Here is an 18,900-nt window from a genome sequence, read left to right as displayed (position 1 = left end):
AAGATCTGTATCATTGTAAAGCATGTACTTTTTTTTTCACCTTTTCATTTTGAAATAATTTCAAATTGACAGAGCAGTTGCAAAAATGATACAAACTAGGGAAATGGATGTGGCTCAACTGATAAGAGCTTCTACCTACCATATAGGAGGTCCAGGGTTCGATACCCAGGGCCTCCTGTCCCGTGTAGTGAGCTGGCCCACGTGCAGTGCTGCTGTGTGCAGGGAGTGTTGCCCCACACAGGGGTGCCCCCTGTGCAAGGAGTGCCCCTGCGCAAGGAGTGCAGCCCCATGCAGGAGTGCAGCCTGCCCAGGAGTGGTGCTGCCCACATGGAGCAGCAAGACGACACAACAAAAAAGAGACACAAAGAATAGACAGTATGAGATGCAGTGAACTAAGGAACTGAGGTGAAGCAAGAGAATGATCACCTGTCTCCCACTCTGGAAGGTCCTAGGTTAGGTTCCCAGAGCTGCCTAATGAGATTACAACAGGCACAGAAGAACATGCAGCAAATGGACAAGAGAGCAGACAGTGGGGGGCAGGGAGGGGGGAGAAATAAGAGAAAAAAAATTAAAATAAAAAAAAAGATACAAACTCTATACAGAATCTGAATAGAGCATACCCTCTATCTAAATCCAGCAACTTTTTTTTTTAATATAAAGAAGTCATAATTCCATAATAAGTTAAACAACTTGATTAAAAATGGGTAGAAAATGTATAAAACAGTTTGGCAATTTCTCAAAAAGTTAAACACAGAATTACTATATACCCAGCAACTCCACTACTCAGCATGTACCCAAAAGAACAAAAAACAGGTGTTCAAATACCTGTACATGAATGCTCGTAGCACTATTATTCACCATAGTCAAAAGCCTAAATGGGTCAAGGGGGAAAGGGCAACCAGTGGCAGGGCTGCTCTGGGGGCTTCTCTGTCATAAGGTGTTTTTTCATATATATATATATGTATATGTGTGTGTATATATATATATTTTTAAAGATACATAGATCACACAAAATGTTACATTAAAAAATACAATAGGGAAACGGACTTGGCCCAGTGGTTAGGGTGTCCGTCTACCACATGGGAGGTCCGCAGTTCAAACCCTGGGCCTCTTTGACCTGTGTGGAGCTGGCCCATGCGCAATGCTGATGCGCACAAGGAGTGCCCTGCCACGCAGGGGTGTCCCCTGTGTAGGGGAGCCCCATGTGCAAGGAGTGCGCCCCGTAAGGAGAGCTGCCCAGCGTGAAAGAAAGTACAGCCTGCCCAGGAATGGCGCCACGTACGGAGAGCTGACAAAACAAGATGACGCAACAAAAGAAACACAGATTCCTGTGCCGTTTACAACAGAAGTGGACAAAGAAACAAGATGCAGCAAGTAGACACAGAGAACAGTCAACCGGGGTCGGAAGTGGGGGAGAGAAATAAATAAATAAATCTTAAAAAAAAAATACAAGAGACTACCGTACACCCTACTCCCCACATCCCCTACTCCTCCCACATCAACAACTTCTTTCATTAGTGGTACATTCGTTGCATTTGATGAATACATTTTGGAACACTGCTACACAGCATGGATTATAGTTTATGTTGTAGTTTACACTCTCTCACAGTCCATTCAGTGGGTTATGGCAAGATATATAGTGTCCTGCATCTGTCCCTGAAATATCATTCAGGACAACTCCAAGTCCCAAAAATGCCTCCATATCATACCTCTTTTACCCTCTCCCTGCCTTCAGCAAGTCCCGTGGCCACTGTCTCCACATCAATGATATAACTTATTCCATTGCTAGAGTCACAATAATTTTATAGTAGAATACCAGTGAGTCCACAGTAATCCATATTTTATTTCTCCATCCTGAGGACCTTGGAATGGCAATGCCCACTCCTCCTCTAAATTGAGAGGGGGCTTAGATCCCCCATGACTGATGGATCAGATTCTCCTGCTTGCAGTTGTAGATTCTCTAGGTTCCGTGGTGTGGTGGTTGACCATCCTCACCTCCTTATTAACTGACCTGAGTAAGTCCACCAAACTGGAGAGTAGGTGTTGCAACTCAACTGAGGCTCAGGGTCCAGGTAGCACATTGGCAGTCCAGAGATTAAAGTCTCCTGAGCATACATCAACCCCAGCGTCAACCACAGGTTCAGTAAAAGTGACAGAAGAGGTATGTGTAGAAAAGTCACATCTGAGTCAACTCCATCACACTCAGAAGCACAAATTCCAAAGCAGGGCCCACTAACAAGGCACTGAACTCCAGAGCCATCTGCCACGACTGTAGGACCTGGGTGTCTCCATACCCAGGAGTACCACTACCTGGGGTTGTATCTACTTGGGCTGTCTCTGAGATCCTGCTGAGACATGCGTAAGTGTGACCCTCTGATGACCTCCTGACTCATTTGAAGTCTCTTAGCTGTATAAACTCATTTGTCCTTACCATTTCCTCCTTTTATTCGAGGTCTTTTCCTAGTTCCATTATCAGCTGGTGCTTGGTAGTAATCCCTTGGCACCAGGGAGGCTCATCCCCACGAGTCATGTCCCACACTGGGGAGAAGGTAATGCATATGTATGGTGAGTTAGGCTTAGAGAGTGGCCAATTGAGCAACATGGAGGCTCTCAGGAGTAACTCTTAGGTATTCTACTGCTCTAGGCCTCCTTGAAATTTCAAGCACACAGGCTTATAAGCATCATCAGTATCAAGGGCCCATCATTGGCTCTTCCTTTTTAACTGGTCTTTGCCCTTGTACTTGGGGGATTGTTGCTCTCCACTGGGGAGTGCGACAGAGTTCCCTGGAATGGGAACCCAGCACTCCCTCAGTTGTTGTGTAAAACTCTACCCCCTATGTCAGTACTCAACAAACATCCAAACATATCTATATACCCTATATGCATGCCCTGGAGAACCTCCTCCCATCCATGCATCCCCCACTGATCACATCAGTGCTCCTCCTCTGCCATAGTTGAACCCCACTGTGATCCGAAACTTCTTAAAAAATGAAGCCTTATATATTTCCAAATTCAGTTAATAAGGAAAATGAAATAGCAACGATAGGTTTAAAGATTAGAAATAAAATAACAATTTAGAAAAAATAAAATAATTAATTGGGGTATTAAAAAACGGAAAATATCATAAAAATTTTTTTTTGGCGTTTTGCCTTTTATCACTGTAATAGGTGTTGCCCTGTATGTGCAGTGACAAGGCAATCTCTTTTATTTCTTCCTCAGTGTCTATTTTTTTTTTTTTTTAATTATATCTTCAAAAAAGTTTTTGGTCATGGTGAAGTTACATATAGAATATAGAGGACTCCCATATACCCTACATCAAACCCTTTTCCCCCTTCCCCAGCAATGCAGATTCACCAACTTTTAATGTTTTATTACATTTGCTGTATCTGTTTATCTATTTACTAACTAAACATTTGAGAATAAGTTGTGCTTTCAAACTGTGCTCCTGGGAACCTTCATACTTCCACCAAACCATGTCTTCTTTTTTTTTCCTCTGGCTTTTATAATGGGAAATTTATTACGGTAAAAGCTTTTATTTCCAAGGCTGTGAAATGTCCAAGTCAAGGCACCATAACAGATGCTTTCTCATCAAAGTCAGCTATTGGTGATGTTGGCATCCTGCCACGTGGTGAAGCAGGACGTCCATCGATCCGGGTTCACTGTCTCCCACACCCAGACATGGGGCTTGTTTCTTACTGGGCCTCCTTTCTGAGTCTTGGCAGCTCGCTTCCCTCCTGAGTTCAGCTGTGGACCATCAGGCCTATGGCTTGTCTCTTCAATCTTCAGCTGCTCTGTGGGCCCAGCCCCTTGGGGGGGTCTCTCTGTGCTCTGCTGATTCCAGGACCTCTCTCAACCTCTCGGGGCTTCTCTATTTTTTCTCTCACATGGCAGGATCTTTCCCTGTTAAAGAATGTTCTGTTAACCCCTATGTGGTACTGGCCTAGAAATTGGCAGACCTCAGTACTGTCTTAGCTCTGCCTTCACTCACTCTTAGGCAAGTTAATTCACTTTGGTGAATCTTAACTCTAAAATGACAGTATTGCTATCTAGCCTATTTTACTCTTAATATTATTCAGTGACTTCCTTTATTGTGCTTGGCTACTGAGATAAATAAGGTATCTTAGTTTTTCAGAAATTCAGTTTGTGGAGAGAGACATTGGACTTGATCACATGTCTGTGGAGTCAGAATTTCTGACAGTCTTTGCGATACCAAAGCCCAAGTTCTTAGGTCATTGTGAAGGTGGGAGCTGTATTTGTGAGCATGGAGAAGATATCTCAGGGGTCATTTGTGGAGTGAGATGAATAGAGAACAGAAGACATCCTGAATATAAGAAGGATTCATCTTGGATTGGTTTGTCCCTTTTCCCTAGAGGTTCGCATTGCTGCTGTGGAGGCTCTCTGCATGCTGGCCCAGTCCTCACCTTCTTTTGCTGAGAAGTGCCTTGATTTCCTGGTTGACATGTTTAATGATGAAATTGAGGAAGTACGTCTACAGTCCATACATACCATGAGAAAAATCTCTAACAATATCACCCTCCGAGAGGATCAGCTGGATACTGTCCTGGCTGTGTTAGAGGTGAGTGTTCTCAGATTGTTACTTATTTCTTCATCTAATGCCTACTGAGTGCCACTTTTTTTTTCCATACCAGACATTGTGTTAGGCACTGGGAATACAACAGTTTATCAAGCCGTCACATTTCTCCCTTCTCACTGCCCCTCATCCCCCACGATGGGGGAGACTGACTGCTAAACAGGAAATCTGAATAAGGTGTGGCATTGCATGACCAGGAAAGGACAGGGTGCCCTGGGAATACTTAGAGTATTTAGGTTTAACCTCAGTTGGCTGAGGGGAGACTGAGGAGGTCGTCAGGAAAGAAGGCAGAAATCCTGTAGTGGACGCTTGGAGGAGGCCTGTTTTTAAGGATGGAGTGGTGCTGGTAGTAGAGAAGGGGTTCCAAACATAAAGAGCCATCTCTGAAGGTTTCATAGTAAGAGAGAATATGATATTTGAGGAATTAAAAGGAATTCACACACACCCCCAAAAAAGATAAAAGGAATTTGCTATAATGGTGGCATAGAATTGAGAGATGGGAGCAAAGAGGGAGGTGGCTACTGATAAGACAGGGGCTAGAATTATTTTTAGCCTTTGATTTTATTTAGTTCTTGTACTAAATCATGGAATGTCACAGTAGGAAGGAATTTTAGGGATCAATTCATTCAACCTTGGGGTTTTACAAAGAAAAAAAGTAATTTGCTAGAGGTTGTGTACAGCTAATAAGTGTCTGTGCCAGGATATGATTACAGGTTTGTCTCAGGCTGTGCGACTCTACGTCGTTCTTAGATTTTTTTTTTTTTTTAACATGCCTGGATTTTGTTTACCAGTACTGAAGTTTTCCAGAGTATTACTAAATGAGACTGGCCTCTCTGGCTTTTTTTTTTGTTTTTTGTTTTCAAATATTGTGAAAGGGATAGCAATTTGATAATTAGTCATTGACACACTTATTACAGATTTCTGCTGCATACTTCTTTATAAAACAGATTGGATGCTTTGATTTTGAAGGTTCATTTCTTTCTGTCAGTTGCTTTTAGCACTTCCGTTAAGATTTTTCCAGAATTCTAAGTCTTTATAATTTTTCATGTATTTTTTCCTAAGCAAGTAGGTTTTCATTCTGTATATTGTTCTCCATGGGTGTTCTCTATAACCTAACCGCTCCTCCTTTTGATTGCTTTCCTCCCACCATTCCTCACTTTGAACTTGATGGTATAGTTATTCCCCTACACATCGTGCTTTTTCTCACGATTTTGCTTTCAGTGTGAGATATCCCCCCTCTGCCTGCAAGTCTGGCAGTTTTCACCTAACTTCCGCATCAGGCATCATATCCAGGAGGCCTTCTCTAACTACCCCACCCCTGGGTAGCCTAAATGCCACTCCTCTGTATTCCGATGCTATCCTGTATATGCTGTTGTACTGTTTATCAGTCTGTGTTTTGATTATCTAATTTTCTATTTCACAGATCCTCAGCTTCTTAAGGGGGCAGGATCCTGACTTTTAAAATTGTTTATTCCTCATGTCTTATGGTATCCGGCACAAGTAGATGTTAACAGTTTGCTGAGTAGCTTGGATGTGTCCTGAGCTATGTTTTGATGTACAGAATTTTTCACACAATTGTGTGTATATAAACTCACAGAGAATTTTTAGAGGTCTGAATTCTTTGTCTTGGAATTCTGTCCAAGAGTTTAGACTTATGCAAAGTCATTGTCTCTGAACTATTCTCCAACCCTGCTTACCCTTATATTTACTGTGATCCTGTATTTGAGACTAAGCTAGTTGATCCTTACAGCTGGAATTTGCCTTTTCTTTTGCCATGCTGAGATACTACCCTGCCTGAAGAAATTTATTCATTCAGTAAGCACTGTCTATGCACTGTAGATAATGGTGGTGTTGCATGTAGAGCCTTGGCTGTTGTTACACTCCCCCACATATCTTACATTCTAGCAACACTGAACTACTGTATTTGTAGTTCCTTGGATATGCTTCATTCTCTCATACGTTTGTACATCAGATCTATTCTCCTTGGCATGCTTGCCACCTCTACCCCATGTACTGGTGAATTTCCATTGACTTTTCAAGAATTAGTAAAAGCATTGTTATTTGAATCCTTCTATGACACATCCAGGGAGAGCTATGTGTATTTTCCTCCACTTCTCACAGCACCTTGAATTATAATTGTTTGCATACCTCTCCCTCTCCTATACTGTGAGCACCTTGAACTTAGGGACCATATGTACTCATATTATCTCGACACTTAAGGTGATGATGCCTGGTCCAGAGAAGAATCTCAACAAATTTTGTGACTGAAGCAAGGAATGAAAGTAAATAGGAATGTGTTCAGCTGCAGTTACCTGTGGTTAATAGACTACGTGACAACAGCCTAACATATACATCTTATATAGCAGTAAGTCCAAGACTGGGCAGTCCATGTGCTGGGATAACTGCACAGCCGTGTTGAGGAACTCAGGCCCTTTCTTTTCATTCTTCCTTGACTTTCCTAGCCTATTGGCTTTTTTTCTCATGTCCCTGTTCCTTTCATATTGGCAAGAAGACTCCATGCATCTTGATTGAATTCCAGACACAAAGAAGGAAGAAGGAAGAGCAAAGGAGGCAAGACTACTACATCTGGTCCATTTTTAGCAATAAAACGAAAGATTTCTCTGAGATCTTAGGAAACTTCTGCACACTGTTACATGGCTACCCTGGGTGGGAACGTGGCTAGGGAGAAGGGATGATAGATGGAGGCTGGGTCAGCTAACCAATAGTGACTACTGTGATTATTACCTTTTTTTTTTTTTTAAAGGATTCGTCCAGAGACATTAGAGAGGCTCTTCATGAACTCCTATGTTGTACTAATGTTTCAACCAAAGAAGGGATTCATCTTGCACTGGTGGAGCTGCTGAAAAATTTAGCCAAATATCCTACTGATAGGGACTCCATATGGAAGTAAGGACTTCTCTTTGGTTGTTTTGCTTATTTGCGTAATGTGTCCCGTCATGTGGTAAAGGTATGATGTTGGCATTATTTGGTGCAGTCATCATTGATTATGTGTATGGTTCCCAGTTTTCCCCAATTTAGAAAGCTTTATTCAATGCAACCAAAATCTTTGTCTGATTCCTAAATGAAATATCACATTTTATTATTTTTTCATTTGTCCTTCTAGTCAGCAAATACTTTGTGCCTGCTGTGTGCTTACTGTGTTCATTGCCCTGAGAGCAGCAGTATTATAGCTACAAAAATGAATCACTTAAATTTACTTTTTCTCCTATATAGTATTTTTCCCCCCAAAGATTTATTTATTTATTTATTTCTCTCCCCACCCCCCCCACTGGTTGTCTGTTCTCTGTGTCTATTTGCAGCATTGTCTTCTCTGTCCGCTTCTGTTGTTGTCAGTGGCATGGGAATCTGTGTTTCTTTTTGTTGTGTCATCTTGTGTCAGCTCTCTGTGTGTGCGGCACCATTCGCGGGCAGGCTGCGCTTTCTTTTGCGCTGGGCGGCTCTCCTTAAGGGGTGCACTCCTTGCGCATGGGGCTCCCCTATGCAGGGGACACCCCTGGATGGCACGGCACTCATTGCGCGCATCAGCACTGTGCATGGCCAGCTCCACATGGGTCAAGGAGGCCCGGGGTTTGAACCGCGGACCTCCCATGTGGTAGACGCCCTAACCATTGGGCCTAGTCTGCCGCCCCTATATATAGTATTAATGGCTCCTGTTTTGCGTTTTTACAGGATCACAGCCATCATTGTAGAAGCAGGGCTGACATTTGACCTACAGATGGGAAATCACAATCATTTTTTTCCCTGAATACTTCTCCCATTACTGACTGTAGTCAAGTTGTTAATTCTGTTCATGAATCATTTGGGAAACTACTTGCCATGCATTTTATTTTATTTTTATTTTTTTAAAAATTTATTCGTTTATTTCTCTCCCCTCCTATCCCCATTGTCTGCTGTCTTGCATCCATTTGCTGGGTGTTCTTCTGTGTCTGCTTGCATTTTTGTCAGCAGCAATGGGAATCTGTGTTTCTTTTTGCTTCATCATCTTGCTGTGTCAGCTCTCCGTGTGTGGGGTGCCACTCCTAGGCAAGCTGTGCTTTTTTTGTGCAGGGTGTCTCTCCTTGCGGGGCACACTCCTTGCATGTGGAGCTCCCCTATGCGGGGGCGCCCCTGCATGGCATGGCACTCCTTGCATGTGGTAGCGCTGTGTGTGGGCCAGCTCACCACATGGACCAGGAGGCCCTGGGTTTGAACCTCCTATATGGTAGGTGGACACTCTATCAGTTGAGCCACATCTGCTTCCCATGAAATGCATTTTAATATAGAATTTGTTTTCTGATGCTTCACATATATAAATGAGCTTACGTGAAGAGGACACTCCAACTGTTCATAGTTTATTTTCAGAAAGATTTGTTTTTAAAAGTGGGAAAATTTTGGTTCGAATTAGGAATTTGAAAGATTAAAAACTAAAGATACTGCAGAATATTGCTCTGGGTAACATTTTTGATGCCTGGTTTTCTGTTTTGACAAATCTTTGGATAGATTCAGTCTAGTTCAGCTCTACCCAACATGCATTTGTTGATTGTCTTCAAGGAGCACTCAGTCCCTTTTGGGACATGGGGGTTGTGTTGGGAACAAACACCTATAAACTAACTCTGGTTCTTGGGAGACTTAAAAGGAATGATTAATTCTGCTTGATGAAAGGGGTTGTTACAGAGTGTTTGAGAGAATATTCTTTTAGCCTTAATATAAGATTGGTGGTTATTTGGTCCACCCAGAATATTAATGTAAGGATGACTTTGGGTGACTTTGGACAAAAACTCTTTAACCTTTTAGTGCTCCAAAAGATTTTGAACTCACCTAAATATCAATTAGTTTTTAAAAAGTGTGTTCCCATGAATGGTGCCTTTTTTAGAAGTAATAAAAAAGAGTGTGATGAAAGAGAGATGGTGTGGTTATAGTGGTATGATTTTAAGATTTTGCCAAAGATAGATGCATAAATGAAAATTTTGAGGGAGGCAGCTCTGTTTATTGTATCTTTAGTTCATTCAACAAATATTTATTGAGCACTTGTTATAACCCCAACACTATTAGGTGCTTTAGAGATTTTTTAAAAAATGGATTTGACCCAGAGACCTAGCCCTCAAATAGTGGGAAGGGAAAGGAGCAGGAAATGCATAGGTGGGGAGGTGAATGAGAGAGTCACAAATAACTATATTACAAGTCAGAATTGAAGTCTGACTTTAGAAAGACCCATATATGTAGGGACCTCTCGGGGACCCTATAAATAGCACTTCTCTTCCCCTCATCCCTTTCTAATGGAATGAGAGGTGAATAAAGGAACTTGGCACGGGGAGGCCAAACTCTAACCTTTATAATGTCCCCTGAGGCACAGTGAGTGAAAGGACTGAGAGAGGACAGAATATTTCATTAATCAAGTTCATTCCACATAGAAGGAAACATAGTTGGAGAAAAGCATGCTGTCCTAGTAAGATCACAGTGCCTTTCATACCCCATGTATTCATGAATTTGTTCATGGTATTTGTTTTATCTCTTTTTGCCAGCCTACCCATTCTTCAGGCCCTGGTAAAGTACCATCTCCTATGTGAAACTTTCTCTGTTCCACCTTTGACAGTTGGAGAGTAGAGTGTTTAATTAGGTACCATTCATTTGGCAATTCTTTTACTTTGTAGTCTTGTCATTTTTGCTTCAGCTGGGTATAAACTTTAGGACAGAGATTAGGGTTTATATTTTCAGTTTTTTGTGTTTTTTTTTTTAATATTCAATTTAGTGTACTTCCGTTAAACCAGAACCTAACAAATACAAAATAGTAAAATTACATAAATACCACCGCTTGTATAATTATCTATAATTTATAAAGGTCAGTTTTTCCTATTCCAATTTTTAGTACTTTTTAAGGAACTTCTTAACTTATTGAAGTGGGTTCTCATTTTGTTTGTTTCAGGTGCTTGAAGTTTCTGGGAAGTCGGCATCCAACCCTGGTGCTTCCCCTGGTGCCAGAGCTCCTGAGCACTCACCCGTTTTTTGACACAGCTGAACCAGACATGGACGATCCTGCTTGTATCCTCTGTGCTTAGGATAGGTCCTGCTGACTTGGCAGAGCACTTTGGCATCTCTTTCTGCAATGTAGCTTTGTTGGTCTGAGTTTTATTTTTTCATTTCTTTTAGGTAAAAGAGTATGTCCTGAGGGAGCCTGGTGGTTATTACTCTATTTTCATTCTTGTTTTCACAGTAATTCACCTTTGCCATTTAATACAGGCATACCTCGTTTTATTGTGCTCATTTAATACAGGCATACCTCATTTTATTGTGCTCCACTGTATTACACTTTGCAGATACTGTGTTATTTACAAATGGAAGGCTTGTGGCAACCCTCTGTTGAGCAAGTCTTATTGGGGCCATTTTTCCAACAGCATGTGCTCACTTTGTGTCTCTGTGTCACATTTTTTGTGTCTCTGTGTCACATTTTTTGTGTCTCTGTGTCACATTAATTAAGGTATGCACATTGTTTTTTTTTTTTAAGACATAATGCTTTTGCACACTTAATAGACTATAGTGTATAGTTACAACATAACTTTTATATGCCTTGAGAAACCAGAAAATTTGTGTGACTTGCTTTATTGTGGAGGTCTGGAACTGAACCTGCAATATCTCCAAGGTACGCCTGTACTAACAATTTCTTTGCCATTTATTGAGTACATACTATAGTCCACACACTATTTAAATACTTTGTACATGTTACCACTTTGGTAGTTGATAGATATTCCAGAACAACCCTGAACAACGGTATTAGTCCTAGTTTACTAATGGGGAAACGGAGGCTCAGAGAGATTAAGTAACTCTCTGAACAGCAGATCTGAGATTCAAAGCCCTGTATCTATGGTTTTAAAGCCTGTGCCTTCGCCTTAGTCTTACTCTGTGTTTACTATGAACCGCAGCTTCCCTAATGAGCTGATGGTCTTAGTTTGGCTACATGGTTACTCTGCCTGTTTTTGCAAGTCCAGTGGGTTTGTGATAACCAAGTGCAGCATGCCATGTAATTGTATTGTTTTCTGGTAGTGGGAATAAATTTATATCAGTGCATCTGCCATTCTTCTTTTTGGCCCATAGGCAGATCATTGGTGAGTTCTAGAGGTTTTGTTTGAGACACAGAATCGGCCAAATAATGGGCTAGTTTAGTAATGTGGCCATTGTATTCTCCCTCAATTCTGTTTACTTTCACAGTAAGGTTGGGGAATTTTTTTTTAAGACCTGTGTAATTGATACATACATATATATATATATATATATATATATATATATATATTAAAAAGATTGATTTATTTATTTAATTCCCCTTCCCTCCCCCGGTTGTCTGTTTTTCTCTGTCTTTTTGCTGTGTCTTGTTTCTTTGTCCGCTTCTGTTGTCGTCAGCGGCACGGGAAGTGTGGGTGGCGCCATTCCTGGGCAGGCTGCACTTTGTTTCGCGCTGGGTGGCTTTCCTTACGGGGCGTACTCCTTGCGCGTGGGGCTCCCCTACGCGGGGGAAACCCCTGTGTGGCAGGGCACTCCTTGCGCGCATCAGCACTGCGCATGGGCCAGCTCCACATGGGTCAAGGAGGCCCGGGGTTTGAACCGGGGACCTCCTGTGTGGTAGACGGACGCCCTAACCACTGGGCCAAAGTTCGTTTCCCTGTAATTGATATATTAATACCTCACTTCCTGTTTACCTCTAAGAAAGGCACATCCCAGACCTAATTTTTTTTCCCCAGACCTAATTTCTAAAAACGCTTTATTATAGCTGTTTAAAATTTAGCTAATCAGAGAGAGACTTGTGGGTTAGGTATTATTCCTAATTGTCAAAGGCTCTGACATCTCAAAGCCCTTTCACATTTAAATAAATAAAAACCATTTTGTAAGCACATTATATTTGTTACTCTTCTGGGTAGTTGGAAGATTGTATTTTTTAGGAATTATTTTTCTTGTGAGCAATAGATTGCCCCTGAAATATAGTTTAAACAAACTGTGTTTTTAAAAAAGCCTGGAGGGAAGCAGGCCAGTGCATGGTCTTGCAGCTCCACGTTATTCTTAGGATCCAGGCTCCTTCTGTTCTGCCATTTTCAGTTATCCAAGATTGTTGCTAGAGCACCAGTCATCAGGCCCAGGTTCCAGGCAGGACCTTAGAGAATATCTGTAATAAAATCAGTATTTTATTACCAAGAAGGGAAGAATGGGATTGGGCAGACAAATAGCAGGCTCTGCCACAGGGATACATGTGGAAGGTTCAAGGGATGTTTATCATTTCTGATTTTCCCTCTGTTTAAAAATTCATATATATTGGGAAACGGACTTTGGCCCAGTGGTTAGGGCGTCCGTCTACCATATGGGAGGTCCGCGGTTCAAACCCCGGGCCTCCTTGACCCGTGTGGAGCTGGCCATGCGCAGTGCTGATGCGCGCAAGGAGTGCCGTGCCACGCAAGGGTGACCCCCGCGTAGGGGAGCCCCACGCGCAAGGAGTGCCCCCGTGAGGAAAGCCGCCCAGCGTGAAAAGAAAGAGCAGCCTGCCCAGGAATGGCGCCGCCCACACTTCCCGTGCCGCTGACGACAACAGAAGCGGACAAAGAAACAAGACGCAGCAAAAAGACACCAAGAACAGACAACCAGGGGAGGGGGGGAAATTAAATAAATAAATAAATCTTTAAAAAAAAAAAAAAAAAATTCATATATATAGAAAGAAACCCCCCAAAAGTAGATATTTAACACCCAGAGTCTTTCTAGGCAAAGTAATCGTTATTAATATTTTGGTGTATTTCCTTTTCCCCTTTTTAAAAGCTTGGGGTTGGGATTTTTCTGTTGTTATTTTTTCACATGGTTAATTTCATCAACAAATACTGGATTACAGAGCCATTATATCCTTTGAATATTTTAGATCCTGCTTTTTTCACTAATCATGAAAAAATGTTTGTAATACAATATTATAAATTCTTAATATGTATAAATTTTAATGGTTCCACAATATACTATCAAGTAAATGAACCACAAGTTGTATTATCATTTTCCTAATTCTGAACATTTAGTTTGTTTCTGATTATTTGCCATTATAAGTGACTCTGTGATACTAGATTATCTACTTAGATTTTGAGATGTGGAATTAATCAACATTCATAAGGCTCTTCTGATACCAAATTCCTGTTCGAAGGGATTGTGCCAATATATACTTTTCATGGGCAGTTTCCTGAGTGTTTCCATTTCTTGGTATTCTCATCAGGCATTATTTTAAAATACTTTGGTAATTGGAGGAGTTGTGGATAGGGGAATGTACCTCCTTGTTTTGAATATGCATTTCTTTATTAGAACATCGTAGTCACTGAATAAGAATTTTTTCAGGGGAATGGGGGTTGGGTGGCCAGGCTTAACTTTTGTTACCTCCAGGTTTGCTTAACCCACTGATCTGTCCAGACATTGCAGTTTTGGTTCTTATTTTCAATGCTGCTAAAACCTGTCCAACCATGCCAGCGTTGTTCTCAGATCACACCTTCAGGCACTATGCCTACCTCCGGGACAGTCTTTCTCATCTTGTTCCTGCCTTGAGGGTATGTTGAAGACATCTCTTGTCCCTGCTTTAGTTTGTTATTTTTGATGCTTTGTTGTTGTTAAGTAGCAGAAAGCAGAATATATATTCCCTAAAAACTCAATCATTCATTTTATTTCTCTCTCGGTCCCTCTCCATCCTTTTGTAGTTTTGCTTCTGTATCATTAATTTATTTATTTTTTTGAGACAATGGGAGCTAGTGATTGAACCCAGAACCTCATATGTGGGAAGCTGGTGCTCAGCAGCTTGATCCACATCAGTTTCTCTTGTTTCCCTTTTAAGATTCTTTTTTTTTTTTTTTAGGGTTCCTGGGTTATTGATTATATGATGTTAGTCAAGAAAAAGAAATCTGGATAATAGATTATATTTTATTTTATTTTATTCATTTATTTAAAGATTTTTTTTTCCTCTCCTCTTCCCCCCTCCCCGGGTTGTCTGTTCTCTGTGTCCATTCACTGTGTGTTCTTCTGTGTCTGCTTGAATTCTTGTCAGCGGCACGGGGAATCTGTGTCTCTTTTTTGTTGCGTCATCTTGCTGTGTCAGCTCTCCATGTGTGCGGCACCACTCCTGGGCACGCTGCGCTTTTTTCGGCTTTCCTTGAGGGGTGCATTCCTTGCATGTGGGGCTCCCCTATGCGGGGGACAACCCTGCATGGCACAGCACTCCTTGCGCGCATCAGCATTGCGTGTGTGCCAGCTCACCACATGGGTCAGGAGGCCCTTGGTTGGAATCCTAGACCTCCCATATGGTAGGTGGACGCTCTATCAGTTGACCCAAATCTACTTCCCAATAGATTATATTTTAGATCAAGCTTTGATTCTGAACAAGTGCTTATTTATTTTTTTAATAATAAAACATTGTTATTTTTAAAACCTAGAGATATAGAAAGAAGAACATTTTTAAATGGACTATTATGATAATAGTAAACACTGGGTGCTGTGTGCTAGGCATTCTAGGTAACTTCATTTAGAATAATATATGTATATGGCTAGAAAATTTAAACTAGAAAATCCTCCCCTCATCCCTTTTTTAAAAGGCAGCCATGGGAAGTGGATGTGGCTCAAGTGATAGAGCTTCCACCTATATATGGGCGGACCTGGGTTCAACCTCTGGGACCTCCTGGTGAAAAAGGAGAAGAGAAAGCATGCCCGTGTGGTGAGCTAGTGCCCACGCGAGTGCCGGCGTGGTGAGTGCAAGTGCCTGCGTGAGTGCCTGCATGGTGAGCCAGTGCCCGCGCAAGTTGAGTCACACAGGAAAATGATGATGCATCAGAGGAAAGATGGGGAGAGTCAAGGTGAGGCACAGTGGAGACCAGGAGCTTAGGTGGCACAACTGACAAGGAACCTCTGTCACACTGGGGTCTCCAGGACTGAAATCCTGCTGAATCCTAGAGAAGAGAAGAAACACAGCAGAAAAACCCAGCAGGGTGGGAGGAGGGGAAGGGGAGAAATAAATCTTTTTTTAAAAAGGCAACCACTATTAATAACAAGAACAATTATTTATAATTATCCTCATATAAAACATTCTAGGGAGCAGATGTGGCTCGAGTGGTTGAGTGCCTGCTTCCTATATAAGAGGTCCTGGATTCATTCCTTGGTACCTCCTAAAAATATGCGATAACAGTTTAATTTTAAGTCCCATTCCTATAGTTAGTCCATTTATTTCAGTTAGCAATAGAAAATAATACTAAGTATTTCTCTTTTTCTCCTGGTAGCTTATGACTGCATTGGGTGGGCCATGTTCATTCACTTACCCTTTCTTTCCTTTCCTTTGTTTGGCTCATGATTTTCTGGTGTCTTTGTTGTGCTAACAGCTAAGCCTTGGGACTTGATGGCGCTATAACCCCACCATGTTTGCTTAGTTACCAGGTAGAAAACTAGTATCATCAGCTGTTTCCCCCAACATCATGCCTCATGAGGATCCTTCCCAACAGTTTCTGCAGCAGAGCCTTGAGAGAGTGTACAGCCTTCAGCACCTAGACCCTCAGGGAACCCAGGATCTGCTGGAGTTCACCATCAGGTTAGGTGATCCTTCCTTTCCTTTGACAGGCACAATTTTGTTATTCTCAGCTTGACTGTTTTGATTTACAGTTTGGTTATTAGGCTTGTTTTTCTGACTGTTGTCTGTATTTATGCATGGTTTTATGATGCATTTCTATTTGGATTAGATTGTGTTTGAGTATATTTAAAAGAAAAACTCTTTGCATTTATGGCTGGATTGATAGTTCATACAAAACTGCAAATAGTTACAAAGAAGCTGTTTTAAATTTTTATTTCCTTGGATATTAGTTAGGCTGGGTGACAGGTAACAAAGAATACAGTTGCTTAAACTGTTTAATTCTCAGTCATAGGCAGTCCAGGGCTGAGATGATCATCAGGGTTCTAGGCTCATTCTTTCTTGTTTCTCCTTTGGCTGCATCCAACGACCTCTATCTAGCAATCTAAACTCTACCTATCCCCTCTGTACTCCAGTCACAGGAAGAAGAAAGCTCAAGAGAAGGGCATCGTTTCTACCCCAATACCCCTTAAAGACAGTTCCCCAAAGCTGCCTACTCTACCCATTGGCTAGAACTTAAGTCACATGTCATAAAGGTTGTCTTTTATCTTGGTGACTCTATTACTGAGGAAGAAGAGGAGAAAGGATATTGGAGAACAATAAGCAAGCTCTGCCAGACATCATTAGTAAAGCCTAAATGATACAGAAAGAACTAAAGCCTATTTGCCTTTAGCAAAAACAATATTATTATATTTTGTCTAAAAAGATGGAAAAATGTGGTATCATTTGTAGCTTGATTGAGATTTGAGATTCTTCCCTGAAGAATGTTGATATCAGCCACGTTCAATTAATAATTCTTAATGACTGATTTCATTCCATACCCTGAGAAAGAACCTCTGTGCTAGATGCCAATCAGTTATATAGGAATCTGCCCTTAGAGAGCCCACGTAAGGGAGATGAATGTAGATAAAGAATTATGATGCTTGTGTAATGGTGCTTTATAGTTTTTTTATGCTTTCCTATCCATTATTATATTTCACCATGCTATGAACAAGTCCACCTGAACCTCCTCCAAGTGATGTTTCTCCATTGTATTCGGTCATATCATGTTTTTCATTAATTCATTCACTCAGCCACATTGTTGTTTTAAGTATTTACTGTATGAGGCAAGATGCTGAGGATAAAGGGAAGTAAGATGTGGCCTTTGTTCTCAAGGTGCTCATTGGCTATTACAGAACCCAAATTAGGACAACCATTGTTTCGGTAAATGGTACGATGGAGGGGAGCATAACTGCTGTGGATAAACAGTCCCTGATCCATCAAGGAGGCTTTGCAAAGGAGAAGACACTTTAGCTAGTAGGGAACAAAAATTAAGTCTGTCAGCTTGGTAGTCCAGTTGCTGAAGAGAATTCCAGCTGCAGCAAACATGAGAAGAGCCAGGAGACATGGGGAGAATGGCTTCCTCACAGATCCGTGGTGGGACAGTGTAGGGATAAGTGAATGGGCTTTGAAGCTAGACTGACTGGAGTTCACATCTGACCTCTACCATCTAATAGTTGTTTGATCTTAGGCAGGTTTATTGGTCGGGGTTCATTGGTAGAGAATAGAACTTTTAACTAAAGCAGAAAGGAATTTATTACAGGCTATAAAGTGGCTTACAGAGTTGTTGGAAAGGCTAAAGAAATAGGCCAGGTTAAATTTCTAGGAATGATTTTCAGAGCCATAGGAACTGCTCTTCCTGACACCATCAGGAGACTATCTTTTTTTTTGCCACCGATAAAGTTACTGGCTCCAGAACCATGTCTTGTTCTATGTCTTTCCCCCCATTTAACTTTTTCTTTATGCATACATAACTCACAAGAATGTGTTTGACAACCTAAGTCACATCGGGAGCCTAGTTCAAAGGAACCTGGGAAATGCAGCTTCTAACTGTGTAGCCTATGCGGGTGTATTAGATGGAGAATGAAATAGATGTGAGTAAGCCAAATCACAGTAAATGCCCAAGTGCCACTGGGCTCCAGATTACTCATCAGGAGGATGTGGTGACTACCTGGGTATGGGGTGGGCATGAGGAACCTGCAGAAGTAAAGTGTGACTGTCAGGGCTTTGGCTTAGAAGACTGGCTGGCTGGTCTGATAATCTAGTAACTGCATAAAAAGTTGAAGAGATGTCAGTATGCCAGTTTGTCTTCTTCTGCTTTGCATTTGGTTACATAGTTGATATTTGATGGATGCCTTGCTATGTGCCAGGAACAATGCTCTAAGCTCTAGGGATCAGCAAACTTACTTACATATAGCCTGTAGACCACATGCGGCCTGCTGCCTATTTTTATAAAGTTTAATTGACACACCGCACTCATTTAGGTGTTGTTTATGGCTGCTTTTGTCGTTTATCAGCAGAGTTGAATAGTTAGCCACAGAGACATACGGCCTGCAAAACCTAAAATATTTACTATCTGGCCCTTTACAAAAAAAGTTTACCAATCTTTGTTCTAAGCTGTGGGCAACCCACAGCTCTGTATGCCAAGTCTCTAGTCTTCTTTGAACCTCTTGTAAAGAGATGCCTCAGTTACAATTTTTCTCTTGTGTTCCCTCACCATAGTGCTTAGTTTTGGAGCTGACTATGTGAGGCTGTTTGCCCTGAGCCCAGGATATTAAGCTCTGCTTCCTGATTCAACATTTAGGTTCGTCCTTGACATATTTTATCCTGTTGGCACTAAAGCAAGTGCAGAATGCACAGAAAGCAAGCTAATTTGATCATCAGC

General features: G+C 41.5%; 1 protein-coding gene across 5 annotated transcripts in view; it reads left to right on the top strand.

Moving 5' to 3' along the window:
* The window catches only part of INTS4 (integrator complex subunit 4), a 145,480-nt gene that overhangs the window by 84,242 nt on the left and 42,338 nt on the right, over window positions 1-18,900 (top strand). For all 5 annotated transcript variants that reach the window (XM_058306038.2, XM_058306039.2, XM_058306037.2 and 2 more), the window contains 5 exons: window positions 4,371-4,576; window positions 7,356-7,498; window positions 10,515-10,630; window positions 14,009-14,142; window positions 16,003-16,160. In XM_058306038.2, the coding sequence (XP_058162021.1) occupies window positions 4,371-4,576; window positions 7,356-7,498; window positions 10,515-10,630; window positions 14,009-14,142; window positions 16,003-16,160 (757 nt within the window). The remainder of the gene's footprint in view (window positions 1-4,370; window positions 4,577-7,355; window positions 7,499-10,514; window positions 10,631-14,008; window positions 14,143-16,002; window positions 16,161-18,900) is intronic.

This window comes from Dasypus novemcinctus, chromosome 10, assembly GCF_030445035.2.
Source record: "Dasypus novemcinctus isolate mDasNov1 chromosome 10, mDasNov1.1.hap2, whole genome shotgun sequence".
NCBI classification, from domain to species: domain Eukaryota; kingdom Metazoa; phylum Chordata; class Mammalia; order Cingulata; family Dasypodidae; genus Dasypus; species Dasypus novemcinctus.
Note: the sequence above shows the minus strand (reverse complement) of the source record. Positions and strands in the feature narration are given on the sequence as shown.